The following is a 23902-nucleotide window of genomic DNA, read 5'->3' as shown; positions in this document are numbered from 1 at the left end:
ATTAAACTACAATTTTTACAATTTAAACCGCGGATCAGATTTTTACGTTTTTACTACAGTAAAAATTGTAGTTTTATTGTGAATAGTGATCACGTAAACCTAAGACAATACTATGTTACTACTTACCCAGTTTTGATTTTTCGGTTGAGTTTTTTTCCTTGTAATCAACATAAACGATCTCACAAATGCTTTTCCATGCTTCTTGTTTTATAAATTTGTCTTTATAGGTTTCGTCACTAGTATCCCACAAACAACGGTGTTCCTGAACCGAAGATATAAACAGATCGACGTCAACGTCAGACATTTTAATTTTAAAACTGCTTCTCGGTTGACACGTGTTGTTTGCAAGAGTGTTAGAAACAAACTGCATCCTTGTCAACAAGTATGACGTCATAACGCTGGAATTCGCGTCGTGCGTTGCGGCGCCGCACCGCTATAGCGCACTGCCGATTTCAGCGGCGCGGCGCCGCAACGCGCTTATGTGTTTCGGCCCAAATGGATAGCGTAATGGCACCTAACGTACCCAAAAACAGACTTAAATTTTTTTTAAATAGTTATTTGTGTATAAATAAAGCGATCGATGAACACATTGTTTTTAAAATCTTATAAATAGTAGAAATGGATCAAAAACCAGATCGGTAGTGTTAAGTACAGCATCATACAAATACTTCTATTGTTAGTAGGTAGGTACTCAAAATAAAACATTAATTATTGGTCAAAAAAAAATTGAAGTTGAATTTGGCAAGACGAATGAAGGAGTGTGCAATATCTCCTATTTACTTTTGTGAGGATCATTTGGTTTTTACTACTTCTATTAATTACCCTTTACATCTGTTCCAGTTTTATTTAGATAAAAAAATAGAAATTTAGGTATAAAGAAGGTAGGTACCTACTCAATCGTAAAAGAACGCTGTCGGTAATATTTGCTTACACACAGATGACGTCATGCGTAACCGTGTTTCGTTGCGAGTGAACCACAGATTAAAAATTCGATTATTTTCAAGTTTGTGGATTTAAAATTTATTAAATTTTATATAATCACCAGCTGTTGCTCGCGGCTTTGTACACGGTTTTTTTTGTTTTCATGTATCCTGCGGGAATCTTACCTTTTCCCGCGATAAAAAGCAGCCTATGTTTTAATCCAGGGTATAATTTATATCCATTTCATATTCAGTCAAATTGCTTTAAGAGTTTTGTGTGAAAGTGTAATAAACATCACCATCCATACAAACTTTCGCATTTATAATATTAGTAGGATTGTTTCACTAAAATATTGAATGGACAATCGTTTCATGTTACGAACATTCCATTTATAAACATTATATTAGATAAATTTTAATTTTTTTGAATTTAATGTACAGTTGCCTATTCTCCTGCTTTTCGCAAAATTTTAATGTTCATCGAATTCGGCAGACTTATTTTACTAGTCTGTGGTGTTACATAAATTCTAAATTCCTACTCTGTGCACCAAATGTCAAGTGGTCAATACATTATTTCTTGGAAAATTAATAACAAAATACATTTTCTTTGTCTATTCTATTAGTTAAATGTCGATAAATTATTGATACAATTAAATTATAATAGAAGATATAATGGGCAGTTTAGACAGAGGAGTATTAACAGGATTCATATGTCGATTGTGCTCCGAAATGCATCGTGTTGTTCTTCACATCTATGGCGAAGAAGGCATACGTTTGTGTGTCTCAGAAAAAATTAATAGATATCTTTCAATAAACGTAAGTAGTACTACTACCGAGTTTATAATTATTATACTGTAGCTATTTTAACTTGAATTAGAATATTTAGTAAATTTGATTTTCAGGTGTCTCGCTCAGACCCTCTGCCTAAAACTATATGCAAGAATTGCTTGGAACGTTTGGAAAATCAACACAGACTGGTAATGCGCATTGAGCAAGCTGCAAATATGCTAAAAGGCCAAAGACGTGCCCGTGTTGGACGTGGATGCTATGTAAGCATGTGCGATAACTCAAATAGCCCACCACATCCCCCTATACCGAAATAAATCTGTTTTATTATTGGTTCAATGTGTATTACTATTTCTAATTAGGATATATAAAATTTAACTTAGATTAAAAAGTAAGGTGCAGATTTAGGTAACTATTTTTTATTTATTTATTACCCAATAATAAAGTTTAAATTAGGGATGAAACACGCTTTATTATTGGCGACTATGTATTTTTATTCATTTTGGCCCAATATTTGATGTTTATATAGAAATTGGGTCTGTAAAAATTTCATGAATTTATCAGAAAGGAAGTAACAATCTTAAAATATCTTATAAGTATATTATTAATTAATGTGTCTAGCTGTACCAGCCAATACAAAGGCTCACTGGAAAATCTGACCAAACCACTATTTTTAGTATAAAAACAATTTTCAAGTATCTAATTTATAAGTTAAATATAAGCATAGTGGTATTTGTTATTTGGTCTCAACTAAAAAGAAACAACTAAACACAGCCAAGTCTACAAATTAGTTTTGAGATATAATTTTCAGCCCATTGTCTCTAAAATACTAGAGAAAACACCAATTAGCCAGCTATAAATAGTATTTGCTTTTAAAAAAAATAGTTAATACAGTTAAAATATCCCCAGGAAATTGTATTGGAAAAAAAACAATAATTGCAAATTAAAAATGTAATTATTGTAGCTTTTCAGCACATTTATATAAAGGAAAATCTGCAGATATCCCAACTGCTCAATACTTGTCTCAAAACTCCAAATTATAGAATAATGCTCCAACATATCACAATGTAGATTTTTTTGCTTTGTGATATGGTTTTACTGTATTATAGATATCTGTAGCTTTGCTGTGTTTTAGTTGTTCCCACAAGCATTTCAAACACCTACAAGTTATAAACTGTTTTTTTTTTATTACTAATTTTCAAAATTATTGCTGTATATTTGGGTTTGTAGCATGAAAAGTTTCTGCACAATGGACAGAGGGGGGGATATTGTCTACTAGGATTAGTTGGACTAAAACAACATGTAAATTAGTTATTTTTGCCTATTATATTTATTAGTTTCATGGATAGATTAACTAATTAATAGATTTGCAAATAATTGTTGTAAATATTGTGAAAAATACCTATTTTTGTTTTAATTTGATGTATGAAATATCTTATCAACTCAAACAAACAACTGAGTGACAAATTGTACTTTTGGTTTATGTAATAGGTAATAGTTTAAGCCAAACCTGCTTATATAAACTTATGTCCAATGACACAGTAATGAATACAGTGGTGGACATTCAATTAGAAACTCCTTTTTTAATTGTTTGGTTTTATTTATGTTTACAAAATTTCTATTACAATTTATCAGGAATTTAAGATAGTTAAGTAAGTCAGTTGGTAAGTTAGACGACCAGGAGTTGCATGTAAATAGTTCAGATTTAAAGTCAAATCGAGAACTTGTGATACACCTTCAATGTCAAATAACCATATTACCTACTTACAATAATGAATGAGGATTTTGAAGAAGTGAAATATGCCTATGGCAATGTGCAATTAATGTGTTTCTTTCCTACAAAATATTATTGTTTCTTTATTTTATTATTTAACTTTTCAATTTACCATTAATCTTTCATTATTTATGGTTTTGCTTAAACTTTCATGTATTGTTGTAGTGAAATATGAGTTCTTTGTTCATTTAATTTAAAAAATCACAATATAATACAAATGTTTGTTAAATGAACTGCCAAAATCAATCATTTTATGTCATTGTGAGTCTATCTTGTCTATAGAAATAGGTATGATTAAATAATATTAGTAAGAAGTAATTTCTACTGAAAATTAGTGGCACAATAATTGGCGTTTCTAATTATCTATCCACTACTGTAGAAACATTCGTAGGCCCACCTCTAGAGATACTCTGCTCAGGTCATTTAGCATTGCTTGGAGGTCTCCCAGAGTCTGCCATAACAATCACATGAACGGTAAACGAAATTTGAGTGATGTACTCGCTGTTTATGTTAATGCAGAATGTATAAAGACGTCTTCCGACGCAGAGCGTATTAGCTTCCGCGAGATAACATCTCCTTGTCGCACTCCTTGCTGCAATTCGCTTGGTCTCTTAGTCTGCAGGCCTATTCAGTTTCTCCCTGGATAGAAAATAACACTAGAAAATATGCGACCCCCATGAATTCACGGGAACTGCATCTTTGTTGGGAATCCAGGTTACAGAATGTAAAATAGAGGTTCAAACTATCTATAAAGAGATGGCAACTTTGCAGATTTTCTTAATTTCATTTTAGCGAGGTACTGAATTGGCCTATTCAGTACCTTGAGGCGTTTTTGTATAAGGACTTCAAAACTTGGTGGTGGTAGTCAATTCGGAATTTCTTCAGTAACCTCATCCAGCTCAGGGACCGAATCGAAGGTTTTCTCATAGCCCGCAAGGAGGTAGGTTATACTACACCAGTACAAACTACTGTTTAATGTAAATTGAAGGCGTATCGCACGTATATATACGGCGCTGTTAGATTAAAATAACTCAAATTAATCATATTAAACTGAATAGATGTTAACTGCAATTCTGACACAAAACTATTTTTATGTGTACCTATTAGTTTTGGTGTTATACATATTTTCTCATTGGTTTAGCAATTTTATTACGTGTTATTTGAAAATATTTAGAAATATTGTATATAACTGCCTATATTTTATAACTTAGTCATAAATTTGTAATGAGTACGGTTGGTTTATATAAATGTTCTTGGTCATTTATTGTCTAACTCTAATTATAGTTCGATATAAAATAAACATTAAACATAGAAACTTTATTATTCAGAAGACTTCCACGGCACTTGCTGCCAACTACTCGCGGATTCCCGCTTGCACTACCTCACCCTGGGATCATAATATAATAGTCAGTCGAATGGCATCTGTAAGCAAGCCGTTAGACATGCTGAAGTAATCAATCTCCGGTTGCATGCACTCGCATCTCGATGCAGCAATGCTAGCGCGCTTTAATGAGTCGCGCTTGATCGAATTGAATTGAGGTCGATCTCTAAATATTGAAATTTGTAGGATTCCCTTCCCCGCTGCTGGTCTTAATCTGGGCAACGGGAAAAAACACTTTGTTGGTACAATTGCTCAGGATGTTAAACTACGGCAGGCAGGCTCAACGGGTCTTTTGGTCCGAAATACCCCAATGCCTGTAGACCAAAGTCTTCGAACCGAGTACCAATCGAAAGAGCGCCATCTAGTTGCAAATCTAGATCCTTTCTTCTTTCAGTGGTTGTTGCCCGTGATGACTAATTATGGCTCCGAAGGTGGGAGTCTTCTTATACAACCCATATTGTATCAGAAGGCTCAATCTGTGTGATCAAATCAAGAATGAGGAGACCCGTAGAAGAACCGGAGATACCGACATAGCTCAACTAGTCCGAAGATGAATGGCAATGAACGGGGTACATAGCAGATATACCTACAGGCAGATAATAAAAAATGGAAAAGTCCTCCATTATGGGTTATTTAAGTACCCCTCTTGTATGACTTTTAAGGTACTATGACATAGCTACTTATTCAATAAAAGTTAGTCCTTGACTGCAAACAGAACAGAATCTCACCTGGTGGTAAATAATGATGCAGTATGTGGTACTTAGTCTAATAGATTAGGAGTGTGGCAGTTAAGTATATTAATTCTGACCTGTCCAGTACCGAACCTTCGGAGTTGGGTGTTTGTGACCACCACCAAACTCCGAAGGCTTGGGAGCATGACCAGAACATAGAAAATTCAGAAAATATAGTTGCCTCTGCCAGCTATATAGACCTGGTCCTCCCTCTTAGTTAGTTGTTAGACCAGCATTGCTCCAGGCAGGTTGGCTAAAAATGTGAATCAGACACGTGCACCGAGAACCTTTGAAGGATTAATTTTTATTTATAAATTAGATTTTTTATTTTTATAAAAAGTTGTTATAATTTATAATAGGCAAGAAAAAATCATTTAAAAAACAGTATGTATTTGTTTTTTCTTTGTTCTTCCTTCAATTTTTAAGTAAGCAACCTATCCAAGTGATTTTTGGTGGTAGAGTTGAAAGGACGGAGAGTAACTTAGGCTACTTTTTATCCCAGGAAAACAAATGATTCCTTATAATTTTATTAAACAAACGATTCGTTCCACTAAACGTGTGTTTATACGTACCTATACGTTTAGTCCTTTCGTTTGTGCGCTTTTCGATAGGGCACAGCATCAATGAAAACCATATCTTCTACCTAGCACAGTTAGAGACATGAAATCACCAATAGCTCTTTACAAACTGACTTACAGTTCGGTGTTCTCAATATTATTGACGATTCTGTTGGTCGTACACAAGTAAGCTACGATGTTAACATATTAAATCATTGGGCCAAAGTGTAAACGAAAGTAAAACGACAAGTCTTAGAGTAGCACTGTTCTTTTCGACATGGTACGTTGCGAAATATTATCTTTCAATTTCAACTAATAGGGAAACGGTGCTATCCCAACGGGTTGGACTTCGACTTCACATTCGGAAGGGCAGTGTACGTATCCCAGCACGCACCTCTTTTTATAAGTTATTTGAGTCTTAAGCAATTAAAACATCACTTAATTCAACGGCGAAGGAAAGCATCGCGTGGAAACCTGCATGCCTGAGAGTTCTCCATAATATTCGCGAAGGTGTGTGAAGTCCACCAATCTGCACTGAGCCAGCGTGGTGGACTACGACCTTAAGATCTTCTCATTGTGGAAGGAGCCTTTGCCATGTAGTGGGCTGGTAGTGGGTTAATATTATGATGATGAATTTTAAGTAGGTACTTACAAACGCAACGCAATTATGAATTTAAAAAAAACTAATTAATTTGTTACAATACCTAACTTTTATTAATTGGAATGTGCAACTTCTACAATAATATGGTACAGTATAACATAAATATTATAATAATTATTTACTTGTAATTAACATTTATTTATTAAATACTTCCACTTGATAACAATTTGTCGATTCGTGAAGCATTCTTGTGTATAATAATTTTAAGATCATTTATTTTATCATGCTTCTCGGCTATATCCACATCCAACTGCTTTTTCCGTGCGTAAAGTGGCAACAAATATTGCTCATTTGCACTGAAATAAAGTTGTGATTTTAGCATTATAAATAGCGATATAAAAATGTTACGATTAAAATGTTTTAATTTAAATTTAAAGTTATGTTTGTTATTTATGCAACAATTAATATAAATACAACTAACACTTTTTGTTTTAGTAATTCCTGGGAAGCAAGTTCATACGACGTTAGCCATTGGTTCAATTCTTGGCGCATTACTTCAACGTCTTCCTGAATATGATCTAACAATTTTCCCAGAGGGTTAGCTACTCGTGAAAGCGCCTGTACATTAAATCTTATTAGTTCTATTTCTTGATGAAGCAGATCTCTTGCTTTTTGAGCTCCATACTGCCACTCCTATAAAATTGATCCATAATGAAAAAGTTAAAAATATATGCAAATAATGAAAAAGCGTCTCATTAAAGATACTTGCAATTTCGCTTCTTCCTGCAGCTTGCGTAAATTCTTTTTGTGCATCCAAAATTTGTTGCACTAAATGGCCATGCTGATCAGGTGTTGCCTGTAGATGGGCATTTTCCACTTCGATATTTTTTATAGTATCTGCTTTATCCATAATTATGATTGTGGGTTCGTCTTCTTCCTATAACTCAATTTTTTTTAGAAGTTATATTAATGTCTGAGTACAAGGGTTTTACTTACTTATATTTTTATTAATAACTTACTTTATTTGAAGCTTAAATAATAAAGATTGAAAGAGCAACAAGCAACGAATACCTGTTCAAACGAAATAATAAAACAATAAATAACTATAGACCTATACATAACTATATATATAATAACTAAAGCATACCTCTTCACTCACTGTTTTTTCTGCTATAATATTTACTTTACCACCCACAAGATTTTCAGCACTTGTTAAAATGCTATCATGCTTTTCTCTTAGTCTTGGTGCACCAGGTCTAGAAGAAGATGGCCTCACACTTGATGGTCTTTTTACATGTGAAGTTTCTGTGACATTTGTTTCAGGTGGATGTACACTATTATATTCATTACGATGGGTATTTTCTTTTTTCTTCTTGATGTTTTCAACTTCAGTTTTACGTGGAGATGTAAGTTCCTTATGTTGATTGTTTGAATTAGTAGTTTCTTCTTTACAGTCCTTGTCATTTTGATTGTCGGCGAGTGTTAATACAATACTGTTATCGTTACTTAAATTATCGTCAATTAAGGTATTTTCAATTTTAGTCTGCTCTTCATGTTCATATTCGTTTCTTGATGTTTCTTGTGCTGGTGAATGTTCTTTGGCAATACAATTATTGGAGTCAGTATGAAATTCTGGAGTTACATCTAGATCATCATGGCTATCAAAAGCTGCTAGCTCAAGATGTTGATCGAGAGCTAATTCTGAATTTACATTATTTTGTATCTCTTCATTCTTCACACTATTTAAAACGTCATCTACGCTTTTAATTGGGTTTATTGGGTGTTTTACTTTTTCGGAAATCTTTTTAGTTGTTACTTTCGATGCTACCACCAACGCTTTCTTGGGCTCTTTTCTAACATTATTACTTTCTCTTTGCTTTAATTTGGTACTTATATTATCACTTTTTACAAGTTTTGTCGATTTGTCACTATTTTTGGAACTTACTTTTCTTGAGTCGATACTTTTTTTTACTGGACTTTTTACTACATCATTGGTTATCTTGTTCCTTGGTGTATTTAATTTCGCAGAATCCTTAAATATTCTTACAGATTCATCTGAAGATAAATTATTTTCTAAAGCAAGAGCTAGGCACTGCAACAGTTCATTCGTTTTTTCTGGCTCCTGACCGGCTATTATTTTAGATGGTTTTGCAGACAAAGGTTTTCCTGTTGTAGTACCTGCAATTTACTTATGTTTTGGTTTGTATAAATACATAATGTTCCGAAAGTATTACAGAAACTCTGTTTTGTTTCAAAAAAAAATATATCAACTTTAAATCCTATTAAAAAAATTATTAATATAATATTGAAAATGCCGCGCGAGCAACTAATAGACGAAGACCAGTAATATTATGGATAGATTTTTTTATCACACAAAACGAAATTAAAAAAATATATCAGAGCTAGAGAATCAAAAACTACCGCATCTAAATCACAATAAACACCAATAGCATACGCTAATAGAAGGAATTGGCATGTTTAAATTGATTAAAAAACGTGTAGGTAACGTTACATTACGAAATACTGTTGAAGGGTGCATAAGTATATTCCATACGGAATCATCCTTTAAAAATATTAAATAAAAAAAAGGATATTCATTTTTCCATACAAACTAATTCATAACATTCTAAGTTTTTACTAACGACAACTCTATTAAACATCAAAAAAAAAATCACCATAATAATTTATTTTTTTTAGAAAAAAACTCACCTAACTCTTATCGGTGAGTTAATTTTTTTGTCAAATTAAGTTTACACGACGCTTTGTCAATGTTATGTGCACTTGTAATTGACTTGCATATCAGTCCATATTTTTGTGTGTGTGCTATGTTTAAAAACATGTGATATGCATGTTGTTAGTGCTCATAATAAATAAGTAAAGTAAAAATAAAACATAAAAGACCGACACGTGCTTAGTACTTACGCTACGTGACGCGTATCTAATAAAGTAACAGAGGTCCCTTGATTTTACGTTTGCATGTGATATGGCTGTATCTGATTTCTTTCAGTAAAAACTATAGCAATGGTTTACTCAAAAACTATTAGCGTTTCGGTATCACAGATAAGTCTCAAAGACAGTAAATAATGTACCTACCTCTAAAGCCTCTGTAGTATTATTTCGATTTTCATATACACGTTGTATACAAAGCTTGGTAATGGTAATAATTCCTTATATTAAAAACATAACATACCTAGTAGTGAAATTCTCGAACTCCTAACGAAAAATACCCACCCTCTTAGCTTCCCTATATACATAATGTTTTGGGCTTTATCATTTTCAGTCAATGAAACAGAAATCTACGTTGTACTTATGCGATATTTATTTTAAACTATTAATAACTGATGGAGAATAAATAATTTTAGTCTTAGAAGAAAATAGGGTTACTCACTTACGACTGTTATTATTTTACTGAGGAATAATATTTTACTTTCTCTATCTTTTACGTTGTCAGAAATTAACTCTTCCTCGTCAAATAAACCACTGAAAAACCCTGTTGAATTCAATACCTGGAACCAATACATTTCAATACCCTTAGTTATAACAATTGTTGGCGTTCCAAATTTTTTGGTAAATCGTAATACACACACCGATGTTATAATATCATGAAGAAATCTAAATGGTGGTTTCTTTAGCAACTTATCAGTAAGCTGAGGACGTTTAACATATTTGCCAAGTGATATTTGTGTGGCTTTTACAATATCCGAATTCATCCCCTTTTCCATTGTAGGTGCATATTTATATAGATGCTTGAATTTAGGCAATGGAAATAAGTCCTTTTATGTTTCTGCTTTGTGAAATAATTTTTACTGTTTGCGTGCTACGTTTGTTTACGTTTTAAAATTTCATTGGTTACCATAGCAACGCCCAATCGGTTATCAACCATCTCTGGAACTCTATGACTATTGATTGAAATAGTTGAACAATAAATACGTATGTCCCTAAGAAAAATTAATAAGGTCTCAACCACAGATTTTTAATAATTAAACATTTAGTACTTAATCGAGCCTTCCCCACCATTAATTCAAATGTGTTACTATCGTTCAACTATAATGTTGACAATATTATCATAATATTCTTTTGCGCCGCACGGTGATGGTGTCGTACAAGGAGACTAAAGCAAAGAGACTATAGAAAGTCTTATGTAAAGTACTTATATGATAGAAAGGGTACTTAGCTAAACTAAGTCTACTACTACTACTCTACTACTAGATCTATAACTAGTTTGATCTAAGGCTTTATGTGGAATTGTTACCAATTTCTGTACACACAAATGTCTAAAATAATTTACTAACTAGCTTCAAAAGTAGGACCCTTCTTTTCATAATGTTCCTGCAGAAATGAGAGATAGCGATAACAAAAACAACCGGGCCCAGATTGTGTTTGTGTGAATTGTCGATATATCAAAAACAAATATCGGTGAATGACATTGCTCAACGATAGATAGATGAGTTAGCGATGAATGGGCATTTGTCTCAAAGAGATATAAGGACTGCTCGTTTTGTCTATAACTTAATGTGTTTCAGTCTTTATTACTCAGTCTACGGTCAGTGTCGGCAACGGCGTTGCTATTGGAAAATACCATCTTTTAAATTTTGATACATTTTCAATAGGTACTTTATATTGGTTTTAAAAGTAAACAAAACAAATCGTTAAAAATGTCTATACATCGAACTAAAAATATCGATATATCGTTATTTTTCCTCAAGCCTACATGTTAAATATGCATTAATTTTATACTGTGGTCTGTGGTTGAGTCTGCCTTGTCATAAAACAATATCGATATATCGATATTCTTTTCAAGCCTACATGATAAATATGCAATCATTAATCATTTTGTACTGTAGTCTGTGGCTGAGTCTGCCATGTCATAAAAAAAATTAATACAGCCGTGCGCCTGAGTGAAAGTAATATCAATCTAATAGCGAGTTCACTTGTAAATTTAAACTAAATCTCCAAGAAAGGAGCAAACTTAAATATAAATGCGTTTTCTAAAATGCCTCCCAAAGGTAAAAGAGTAGGGCGGCCACCGGGCCCTAGAAACAAAAAGAAAATTAAGACTGAAGATGCCGAAGTGTGTGTTTTTTGTAAGCAGTTTTACGACTCCCCCGATGTCTATAAACAACATCTGCAATTATGCAAGAATTCACAATTGCATACTACACCTAATCAAGATAATGTATGACCAGTTTTATAATTCTTCATGCCTAATAAACTTTGCCATACTTTATAAGTCGGTCAAAGGGCAATACAATCTTTTCTTTTTCAGTCCTACAACTGTACTCAGTGCAACAAAAAGTTTAAACTAAAGAAAAGTTTTAAAAACCATCTCAAAAATGAGCACTCGAAGACTCCAGGCAGTATCAAATGCCATCAGTGCTATGTTGTTTGCCCAAACAGTGATGTATTGGCCAAGCATCAAGAACTCATTCATCAGAGAGAGATATTTGAATGCGAGCACTGTAGTACCAAATTTGTAAGGCGTTCACATGTTGCCAGACATAAGTTACAGAAAGGTTGCGATGGAAAAAATATTAACACATTTCCATGTGAAGTAAGTATTTTTCTATTTTATTAAAATTTCTACACTTGTTAAAGGTACACAACTATACCAGGCTAATTTCGTGAAAGGCATTTTGACTGAGATAGCTAGTGTTCCACTAATTTATAAATAAGGACTGGTGCCCCGCGCACATTTTATAAATTAGTGGAACACTGTGTATGATGTGATGTGGTGGGTTCAGATAATTAATTGGGAATGATTCGATAAAAGTTAATATAAGAAAAAATTACTTATAAGAATTTTATGTCAACAAAGTCAGCTGAATTAGTAATTCATAGATTTACTTACTAATTCAGCTTATTTTGTTGACATAAAATTCTTATAAGTAAATTTTTTTCATATAAACTTATGTCTTTTAAGTACCAATAAATAGGCCCAGTTTAATCTGTTTTTTTGTTTGATTTTTTTAATTATTTTATAATATTATTACAGTAATTACTGATTGAACTTTCAGATTTGTGATGCTTCATTCACTAGGAAAGACAACCTTATGGTGCACCTCAGACTGCAGCATATAGCCAAGTATAGTTTTACCTGCAAACTATGTGAATATCACACTAGAAACTTTTCAAAGTTAATAATTCACACACAGAGAACACATATGGGTGAGGTTTTTTAATTCATCATTTACTAGCAATTTTGACTTGACTCAAATAGAATTTTGAAACATGGACTTAGTAACTATGCAAAATCTTTCAAAAGTATTCCCTTTTGGTACATAAGTTACATCAGGCTGTTCAATGTTGTCATATCTATAGCAATTCTGTTAGTGCCTCTTTGTGTCCAAATGGCTTATTAAAATCGAGAATAATTCACAGGATAGTCTATACCAATAATCCTGAAAAACCTGATATTATAGGTATGACAATGGAACTGTTGTCTTGGCCTTTTTGTAAGTTTGGTTGGGAAGCAGGGCCACAAGATATAAGAACAGGTTTTTGTTTGATGGGAGGCTACAGCCTTAGCTAGTTACCACCAAATATACCCTGAAGCAATTTTGCATTCTGGAATTATTATGTGTACTGAAATGAGAAAAGGTAGATGTGTCTTAGTTATTAGATAGCTGTGGTTATCATCACTTACCACGGGATCATCACCTTGTAGTAAAATATGTAATTAAGAAGAAACAAAAGAATTAAGTTCAATAATGTAGTAGTAATGTTGTAATTTTGTACTACTACAATTGGTTTATACAAGCACCTGGGCACTGGACATGAAGATCAATATTATTACTTTGTAGAAAATCATCAATTGGAATGTGATCATTGTGGTAAAGTGACTGGTTCTCGCGCAGCTATGACTAAACACTTGGAGATACATGGGGAAAAGAAATATGCATGTGATGTTGTAAGTAAATTTATTGTATTAAGTAATCAAACTGTTTCCTGTATTTAGCAAGTTTTTTGTTGGTGCTGCTGACTAGAGTATATTTAATAGGGTATTTAACAGTATTAAAAATATTGCTTGTGCTGATTGGTTGAATCTCTAATGATGTCCTAATTAGGTAAACACTGTGTGTGTGTGTATTGTTAAAAACACACCCAATTACTAGAGATTTAGAGTTCACAATTTTCTCAAACATACTTCAAAACATATACAAGTAGCAGCATTTTCCTCAAATCTTCAAAAGTTGTTTTAAAGAATTGTCCTATACACCAAATTATATATGTATAATAAAACTAAATTTTAGAGATCAACAGTAAAGTTTACTAAATTTACATTTTTTAATACTTGTACTTGACAGTATTGCAATAATGAAAGGGTATTATTATTTGTTCAAATTTATTTAGCGATTGTTTTTTTTAATACTAATCAAAAGTGTTGAGTATAGAACTTGCAAATTAAAATGAACACTTCATATTATTGGTTACTTGCAAAAGTTACTGAATCAGAGCAGGCATGCCAGATTAATTGTTAATTCTAGTTTCATTACACGATGAACTACTGTAGATTTCTCCATGACATAATTGTGCCCAGTGTGAGATTTTCTACCAATATTTACTTATTCGATCGCGTTAAAGTTAACAGCAATTATGTAAAGAATCGACAGAGTGTCACTTAGTAGCAATACTGGGAAACAGTATGATAAGATAAGCTAATCAAATAAATAAACGTGGGTAGAAAATCTCACGCTAGGAATTTATTGCATTATATAATTTAATTTAATCTTACTGTCATTAAAATAAAATCAAGCTAATATTAAATCTCTTCTCACTGTAACAAAGCTGCTAATTGGAGAAACATAATTTTGGTAAGTTAATTGATTTCATGCAATCATTATGGATATATTAAATTTAAAAAGGCATTTTTTAGACTTAAATTTAATAATTTGAGTATTTTACAAATGCCTACTTTTGACTGATTTCAAAAAATTAAACGATAATGAGTTGATTATCATAGACGTGCATACGGCAGCTTCATAATGATATTACGGAATTAATGTTGCGAGCGTGCAAAAACCTATACTATAGAGTCCGAGTTAAAAACTGAGTCGTCGGGCCATAAATGTCAATAACAATATGACAGTGCAACACTATGCACCCTTATCGATAAAATACTCAAGTATGCGAACGCTGCTAGCTGAATGTCGCTGCATGAAAATTTTATTTAATTGTTTATTTACTCATAATACACCAAGTCATTCATAAAAAAATTAACTGTAAGAATTATAAATTCTTTCTAGGACCATTATCACAAACAATTATTAGTGTTCACAGCATTATCAGTTTTAATTCCCGTCAAAAAAAAAAACCTAAAATAAGTATTACACTAAAAACTATTCGAAATTAAAGACTTGAACTTAAGCTTTTTAAAATCTTTGCAATAGTCTGAGTTGAAGCTGAATAAAGGATTAGTATGATAACTTGCAGAAAACGCTATGACGCTCCCTAAGCACAATGGGTGCGAGTGAGACAGATTGTACAATGATCTGTTGCCCGACGACTCAGTAACGCCGGTATATCCTATACTTAAACGAGTATAGGTTTTGCACGCTCACAAACGTGATGTCGCTTTAATATCGAAACACTGTACCATCAAAGCAAAATGGACTTCATGTCGCAGATTTTAGAGTCGCCAGTGTTGTAATCAAATGTTTTTTTTTTTACTTGAGCGTTTGCTGCAGAAATAGAAACCAATTTTACTCTGATGTTACAGAGTAACAATTGTCTAATGCGATGGTCTATTAGGGGCTTACAAAACTAATACCAAGGGTTGGAGGTTAAACACCTGTGAATCATTCTTAAAAGGCGAAATAATTGTGCAGTGCGGGTACAACACGTATACTATCGAGGTGATGCGGCGGCACGTTTTGACGCACGTGCCGGACAAGCCGCATAAGTGCCCACTGTGCGAGCGCTCCTACATACAGAAGGTGCAACTTCAGCGCCACATGAAGACGCACTCCGGCATCTGCTGCACCCTCTGCGGCGAATCCTTCAAAACGGAGGCGAAGTAATCCTATTTACACTAAAATATTTGATCATTTACTTTAGTGGCGGACTAAGCTCGTCGGAGTCCTAGTGCGACAGAAGAAGGCGTTCGCTCTGCTAAAAATTAAAAAAAAAAATCAAAATTCAAAATTCATTTATTTCAAGTAGGCCTAATATAAGCACTTTTGAAATGTCAAGTCTGTCTGTGTGTAGTGACTCTACCACCGGTTCGGAAGGCAGATTCTACCGAGGAGAAGCCGGCAAGAAACTCAGCAGTTGCTCTTTTCCAATATCAACAATTTAAATTTTACATTTTATTATTCATTTTTCTATCTTGTGAGAGATGAAAGCGGAGCCGGATGCTTCCAAGCAACCTTGTCATTAAGAAATTCATCAATTATATAATAACCTCGTAATAAATGTGTTTTAACACATTCTTTAAACTTATGCATTGGTTGGTCAAAAATTACGCTCAGAAATAAATGTATAAATAGTTAAAACTTGGCAAAACAATTTGATTTCATTTATTTCATTGAAGCGCAGTGCAGTAAGTCCGATACTGCTGTACCTACTTGGTTATGAATTAAATCATTAAAATATTATGTTTTAAAAATTCAAGTCTATTTTATACTATTGTATTTGTACGTGAATTTACAGATTGCTAGTTCATGAAAGCCAACACAAGGGTGTAAAATCGCTCAAATGTCCTTTTGACGATTGCGTGTTTCATACTAAGGAGCTAAATAGTAAAGAAACCCTTGAAGATCACATAAAAATGCATTATTCACGTGAGTACTTTGCGATTGGTGAAGGCTGAATTCTTGAAATATGTACACCACCTTGCTTTACAAATCTTGTACTTTTGCCGCAGCATACGAGTGCGAGGTCTGCAGGAAGCGGTTCAACAACGAGCCGAACATGCGCCGTCACCTGGCCACACACGCGCTAGAGAAGCCGCGCCGTTGCATGTACTGCGTGACGGCGCGCGCTTACGTACGCGGCGAACACCTCATCCGCCATGTGCGCAAGTCGCATCCTCAGATCTTCCGCGAGCGGCTACAGCACGTACGCCGCGTCTTGGTGAGCATTCCTCATGTATTGCGTTAAAGTGCGTGCTTACGTACGCGGCGAACACCTCATCCGCCATGTACGCAAGTCGCATCCTCAGATCTTCCGCGAGCGGCTATAGCACGTACGCCGCGTCTTGGTGAGCATTCCTCATGTATTGCGTTACAGTGCGTGCTTACGTACGCGGCGAACACCACATCCGCCGTGTGCGCATGTCTCATCCGCAAGCAACTGCAGGACTTGCTCCGTGTCTTGATGAGCACAATGCTGTACTTACGTCTCCACATCAACCGAAGAATGTCTAGTGCTCGACATAGGGCTTTCTTAAGATTTCCGAATTGCACAGTGTTTTGACTAGTAAACCTCTAGACTGTTTAGATATTGCCGGTCCACCATAGACTTCCGGACGTTTTCACAAGGTTTTCACTTCAGTAAGCCAAGCACCCTAGCTAGACAAAGACATGCCGTTTTTGCGTTCCGGTAAAACCGATTAGGGTTGAATATAATAGCCATACTCCCTAACAGCGATAGTGCAATCTACAGCTAACTTGTAGTGGAATAAAATAAGTTACAGCCAAGAGCAAAACATACACACTATGGAACTCTGGTTTTATAATCGCTCTATTATTGAAAGCTGAATAACTGTTGACACAATAAATATATAAGCTAGAGCATTATGGAATCTAGACCAGATTAGTAAAATAATTATACATCTACCTACGCCACACTACGCAGGCGACCGCTCGTTTCGACACGGTAACACCTTTCACCGACTAAACTACTTCTATAGTAGCTATGGGGCCTCGTAAAGCCGTGTTGTTTGCTGTTTCACACGTTTGTTCGTGGTTTCCATACTGCTTTAATATATTTACGGTGCTGTTCATGAGGCTTATGTATCAAATATTGTAGGGCTCTGTAGTGGGGGTGGAGCGCGTGCGCAAGTCGGAGATTGAATCCATCTTGAACGTCCTGGATGCTGAGTCGGAACGGATCCTCAACGGCTATGGCGAAGGCGTCTTGTACGGCGGTCTACGCGAGATATCGCCGTCAGAAGTCGAGGCAGCTAACGAGGTAACTATACTATAAAATTGGATAGAAGCATCTCATACTTTACTTTACTCTGTGATGTACAATTAACATAAAGCTTAATTTACTAAAGTACGCGTAGTTACGCGAGAAGCAGGAGAATCTGCACGGTGTTATTAATCGTAATCTCTGCACGTTCCGCAGTCAAGTAAGAGACTTTGTAATTGTTAATTGTAAAGTCAACATCTCCAGATGCCTCTGGATGCTCTTGTGCCGGAGCGAAACATGCGTAGAAAGACATTTTTTTTAATTACAACAATACTAATAATACAGCAATAATAATAATATAGCAATTAATTTGCTATATTATTATTATTGCTATATGTTTATTGTATCAGTTATATTGAATAATCTTTATAGGTATTTTATTTTATTTATTAAATAATGTAAAACGGGAAATAGCAATTCGATACATATAATTACATAGACACACTAAAAAATACATAAATCTTCTTCTTTGTCGTAACACTCTTGCCAGAGTGGTCGTGGTCATCACGGTGGGACATTGTTTGTGGCAGTTGTTACTCGCCTCACGATCATTCGCCACTTCTCCCTGTTTGCAGATAGTCTGGTACACTCATGCAAGGGACCTCCCACTGAAGATTTGATTTGATCGGTCCATCGCATGGGTGACCTACCGCGTGCTCTAGTGCCTTCTAACTTGCCCTGCACAACAAGGCGTTCTATGGAGTTGCTGTCTCTCCGGGAGACGTGACCGAAGAATTTTAATATGCGGCTATGCACTAATGTTGAGAGACGTTGCTTGATGTCCAGTTCTCGGATAATGGAAATATTGGTGCGAAATTCATTCCATGACAGCATACGTCTCCAACACCACATTTCTAAAGCATCAATTTTTCTCTTCTCGACCTCTCGCAAAGTCCACGTCTCCGCGGCGTATAAAAATATGGGGAAAACAAGTGTTTGTACAAGCCGGATCTTAGTGGCCTTAGTAATGTTACGGTTCCTCCATATTTTTTTCAGCTTTTCCATAGTAGTTCTCGCTATTGCCATACGTCGCTTTACTGCAACCACCATTGTTAGTTATTAAAGCGCCAAGGTATACGTAGGATTGGACAACCTCGCAGTTCGCGATTTGAATAATTTCCGGCGAATTATTTTTGGCTCTGTCTATAACCATCATTTTGGTCTTACTGCGGTTAATCATTAATCCAAAATCTTGGCTGACGCACTCCATTTTGCGAAGTAACTGCTCCATATGACAGGCAGTGGTTGCGAACAATGTGGTGTCTGCATAGCGTAAATTGGAAATCTTGTACCCGCCAAAAGTAACGCCGTCCGTCCAATCTTCAAGTGTGATTCGCATGATAAGTTCAGTGTAAGTATTAAACAAGAGCGGTGAAACTATGCATCCTTGGCGTACTCCCGCGCTGAGATGGAAAGTTTCTGATAAAACGCCATCCGTGCGAACAGATGCAGTTCCGTTGTCGTATAGACGTCTGAGAAGATGAACCAAATGTTTCGGCGTACCCATGCTTAGCAAAACATTCCACAGCTTGGACCATTTTACCGAGTCAAATGCCTTTGAAAAGTCCACAAAGCAAATATAAGTTGGCTTGTTAAACTCTCGGGCTTTTTCTATAACCTGGCGTACGATCAGGAAAAATACATAAATAATTAAATTAAATATAAATATATATATTTATTATAATTTAAACATAAATACACGTACATACACATATTAATGCATTGTTCTTTCTTTTAATAGGAAGAACTGAAAGAAGAAGAAGATTCCCCTCTAATGTCTGAAGATGAACTGGAACAAAGTCTCAAAAAGCTGTTAATGCAGCTCATAGACAAGGAAATGCTTGAATGCTTTGGATGGCCGAATGAGTCTATTGATGTGGTATGTTACTGGTATTATTAAATAAATCCATGAGTGTCCCATAAGGCTTACTTTTGGTGCCTTTAAATATTTAAACCGAATTAAAAAAATAGGAGGTTTTCAGATGTTTATATATTTGTTTTCTATGTACGTTTGGCCATAACTCCGTCATATATAGACGGATTTGCAAAATGTTTTTTTGTTCAAAAGTGTAAAATGAGTTTGGTCGGTCAGACAACAAAACTTTTCAGGAAGTGGCAGCAAATCGTTACATTTTAGACTAAATATGTTGTAATATGCTATAAACATAGAAATAGCTACACACCCTGCGAAGTGTTGTTTTTTTCAGGCGATGGTTTCGCACTTATCATTCTCAATATTTGTAAATGTTACCAGTAGTCGATCACCATCTTCATCGTCATGTCAACCAATAGAAATCCAAAAACCACCACCATTGCTGGACAAAGGTTTTTTTTGTAGGGAGTTCCAAATTCCGCGGTCTAGTGCCGTACCGTAAGAGCCGCTGGACCCAAGTCCAATATTTCATTGAAATTACTTCATAGGTGCTCGAGAGAGTAATAGAAAACTGCGGAGCACGAGCAGCTGACCGCGATAAGTGGACCCTCGTTCAGCGCCTGCGAGAGAACGCGAAACACCTCTTCCTCTACGTCATCGAAGACAAGAACATAGCACGCATGATGGACACACACACCATTGACCAGATCATCAAGCACATTCTGCAGCAGGTCTCCGAGAACGATGATGAAAACGCCATGCCGAGTGAGCGCGTTAGTTAATTTTTCACGCATACACATCACGCATATCCTGCAGTCAAATGCCAAAAAAACGTCAATTAAATTTAAGGTGCCCTTAAATTTAACAATCTTTTCAGGTTTCAGGTGAACATATTATTTGATGATTTAATTTTATGTCACTTTAGCACTAGTTTAATCAGCAGTTTGAACGCAAAACAGCAAACAATTTGCTACAATTTACCATTCAAAGTTGTGCTGCAGAACGTCGAATCCAGCATGCATAAAAGTGCAATCAAAGGGATTACGGAATAGCGCAACTCTTGGCAGCCCTTGATTAGGGTAAATTAGGCTATCGCAGATGTAACTCTAATCTGTGTTAACTCTTAATAGGGAGAGTGATCTAATGTAGGCAACACTTTATCATATAAAACCTACCAGCGAATGAAAAGTGTTTTTTTACTTCAGCATAATCACTTTTGATCATCCTTTAGTATGCTCTGTCTAAATGGCAAGGATATCTGTGTCTTATCCAAGAAAATGCGTTTGCTTACAACCATAGATTAATTTAGAAGCGTTTATTCTCGTATTGGGAATTGGGAATGGGTTAGTGCACAAGCACTCTTTAAATAATAAGAAATAGGTATGTTATCGTTTGATCAAAAATTATGTCAGACTATAATATAAACTTATTTTTAAGATTGATACAATAAAATGATTAATTATAAGACATAAAAACGTCACGTATGTATCTAATTGTTATGTTAGTGTTAAGTTTTACTCATCTACAAAGTTTTAGGTTACATTTATTTTTCCATTTTATTCTATCTGTAGATTTAACGGGTATGGTAAAGTTTTGTTACTTAAGATTTCTATTTTTATAACAGATGAATTTAATGTTTTCAAAAATGATAAACAATATTGTGCCTTAATCTGAGAGAACACTATGATATATAAGCTTTATATCATATATGTATTTGACGTATACAAAATACATCTAATAAAATAATTATGTACTAAGATCATCCATTAGATCATCCATACACATCGAACCAACATAAAGGTGTTGCAATACTTAGCATCACAATTTTCGGGCAAAAATTTAGAGATATAAAATAAAATGGTACCATTTTTATGGTTCAAACCTATACTAAACTTGTGAAATGTTTAATAGTGGTCAGTATGCAACTGTTGTATAATAAGGGGCATAATATGAATGCAGAAGCGGATTTAGAAGATTCTAAAACAGTTAGCTTACTTCTAACAGAACAGCCTTTCCTATTAACCTAATTTCATCCTATACTGAGTATTTATATACAAAACTTTTAGAATTATTTATTGTAGTGGTCATTAACATTTTGTACAGATAAATTATTAAATTTCTATAAAATATTCTCTTTAATTTAACATTAATGAAGAAAAATGGCAGGGACTCGAATAACCTATATTTTTTTTAACTGCGCACGTACTGTTTGTACAACGCGCGGAATGACAATGTTTTGGTTTATTCATATCACGCATCGAGCAGTGATCATGGAATATCTGTTTAGGAAAACTTTTTCCCAAAAAGTTATTTAAAAAAAAAAAGAGAAGTGTTATTATTCAAAACAAAATTCGAAAATTCTCAATTCATTTCTTTCAAGTAGTAGTATAAGTGCTTTTTTAACACCAAGTCAGTCAGTTTGTTGTGACTCTACCACATTATATCATCTGCATGGATGATACAATAAGAACATTGGGTGTTTTAATGTTGGCAATATGCTCACTGTTTAAGAATCTTTTATAGAGGATTTAAAGCAAGGGAAGAGATAAAATTCCATTACGGTTCAATTTTAAATTTAGCGGCAGGAAACGTAACGTTGTCATTATAAACAGCGGTTTCTAATGACATCCTCCTGTTCTAGTAGTTGCTAACTGTTCTAATTTGTAACATATATATCCGCTGTACTCAAAAACCCAAGTCTGCTATTATTCTGTGTCAATGTTGTAGATCAAACACAAAAGTACTAATTAAAAAAAAATGTAAAAACGTTTATTATTATTAAAATATTAAATTTAAATAAAAATCAAAGAAGTTTCTTTACAGTGACCGCTGACACTCAATTACTATTAATAGCACACATGGGGCCCTGACATATGTTTTTCACCATAATACCGCCCATCTTCGAGCACAGTGGGGATGGGCCTGACGTTGCTTACAGAGCATTTAGATTTACTGTAAACTATATGTAAAACTTCTGGCAATCTATTTGCGCTTGTTTCCATACATTTATCGTTTAGCAGTTTTTAACGATAAATCAAAGCGCATTTGTTAATAATACACATTCTAGACTCGCTTTTAAAATGTAATTGTTATCATACATTAATAGATAAGTTATTTTAGACAAATAATATTTTACTAAATACAGTTTATTATTATCAGTTATTTTATTGTTACAGTTTTGGCACCAATTGCATTATATAAAATTATACTTATGTTAATATGATAAATAAAACACTTGATGACGGGTTTAAAATTATTATTGCTTCATATTCTAATAACTAACTATATTATTACATCTAACTATTAGGTATATTTCTGAACCTTAACTAAGTTTCAGAGAAGTTCTTTCAACTATATTACACACGCAACTTCGTCAGCGTGAAAAATTACGGATGAGAAAATTTAACCCCCTCAGGGGTGAACAGTCAAAATTATTAGGAGTAATTGAATAGCTATTATATTTTTATTTTTCTTGCATATTTAATTAAGTATTTATTAATTTTATACTTTTATGAACAATTCACGACATAAATTGACATAAATTTATTATATGCGATTGCCTTTTGGAATTTCCTGGGGGAATTTCGAATATCGTGATTTGGTTTTATCTATATAAATAAAAGTGCTTGTTTGTAAAAAAAAAAATAACGAAACAAAATAATAAGCTTCTTACGAAATGCTTATGAAAGTTATAAAAAGTACTGTTTATTGTAAACAGTAGGTACATTTAAGAACAGTTTTTTTTTTATTTGTCTATCTGTTTGCTTGTTCCGGCTAATCTCCAAAATGGCTGGAAGTATTTTGGCAAGGTTTTCACTGGCAAAAAGATAAGAAGTACTTTTACGTTTGTACGTTTTTGTTTATAAAAAAAAAACCTAAACAAACGCGGAAAGTTTTATAAGGTTTGCGGTCTTGGATATAATATGATTTTTGTATCTTTAAGCTTTTAGAAGATTATCCTTGTGGTTGCGGTAATAATTAAAAGAAACAAAACGAGCAATATATTTCACACAAACATTTTCCAGTTGTGGGAATCGAACCCACGGCTTTTGACTCAGAAAGCAGGGTCGCTGCCCACTGCGCCAATCGGCCGTCAACCGATCCGAATCGTCCGATGCTTACGATATTACCTATTATAATCCATAT

General features: G+C 34.2%; 3 protein-coding genes across 3 annotated transcripts; 2 read left to right on the top strand and 1 right to left on the bottom strand.

Moving 5' to 3' along the window:
- The first annotated feature begins 1468 nt into the window (after window positions 1–1468).
- Window positions 1469–5835, top strand: LOC120632223. Its single transcript, XM_039902029.1, has 3 exons — window positions 1469–1736; window positions 1823–1969; window positions 5256–5835. Exons 1-3 carry the CDS (start codon window positions 1593–1595, stop codon window positions 5343–5345), a joined length of 381 nt encoding a protein of 126 aa, XP_039757963.1. The 5' UTR covers window positions 1469–1592; the 3' UTR covers window positions 5346–5835.
- A 1105-nt stretch (window positions 5836–6940) lies between these two features.
- LOC120632105 (TRAF3-interacting protein 1) lies at window positions 6941–10505 on the bottom strand. Its single transcript, XM_039901898.1, has 6 exons — window positions 10338–10505; window positions 10139–10256; window positions 7898–8928; window positions 7520–7687; window positions 7232–7443; window positions 6941–7106 (listed from the first exon to the last, which is right to left on the bottom strand). Exons 1-6 carry the CDS (start codon window positions 10470–10472, stop codon window positions 6953–6955), a joined length of 1818 nt encoding a protein of 605 aa, XP_039757832.1. The 5' UTR covers window positions 10473–10505; the 3' UTR covers window positions 6941–6952.
- Window positions 10506–11607: 1102 nt separating this feature from the next.
- On the top strand, window positions 11608–22933 carry LOC120632031 (zinc finger protein 2-like). Its single transcript, XM_039901788.1, has 10 exons — window positions 11608–11926; window positions 12017–12301; window positions 12765–12915; window positions 13551–13657; window positions 15576–15763; window positions 16399–16529; window positions 16613–16821; window positions 17719–17880; window positions 19625–19762; window positions 20305–22933. Exons 1-10 carry the CDS (start codon window positions 11744–11746, stop codon window positions 20536–20538), a joined length of 1788 nt encoding a protein of 595 aa, XP_039757722.1. The 5' UTR covers window positions 11608–11743; the 3' UTR covers window positions 20539–22933.
- The last annotated feature ends 969 nt before the right edge of the window (window positions 22934–23902 follow it).

Source organism: Pararge aegeria, chromosome 19, assembly GCF_905163445.1.
Source record: "Pararge aegeria chromosome 19, ilParAegt1.1, whole genome shotgun sequence".
Taxonomy (NCBI): Eukaryota; Metazoa; Arthropoda; class Insecta; order Lepidoptera; family Nymphalidae; genus Pararge; species Pararge aegeria.
Note: the sequence above shows the minus strand (reverse complement) of the source record. Positions and strands in the feature narration are given on the sequence as shown.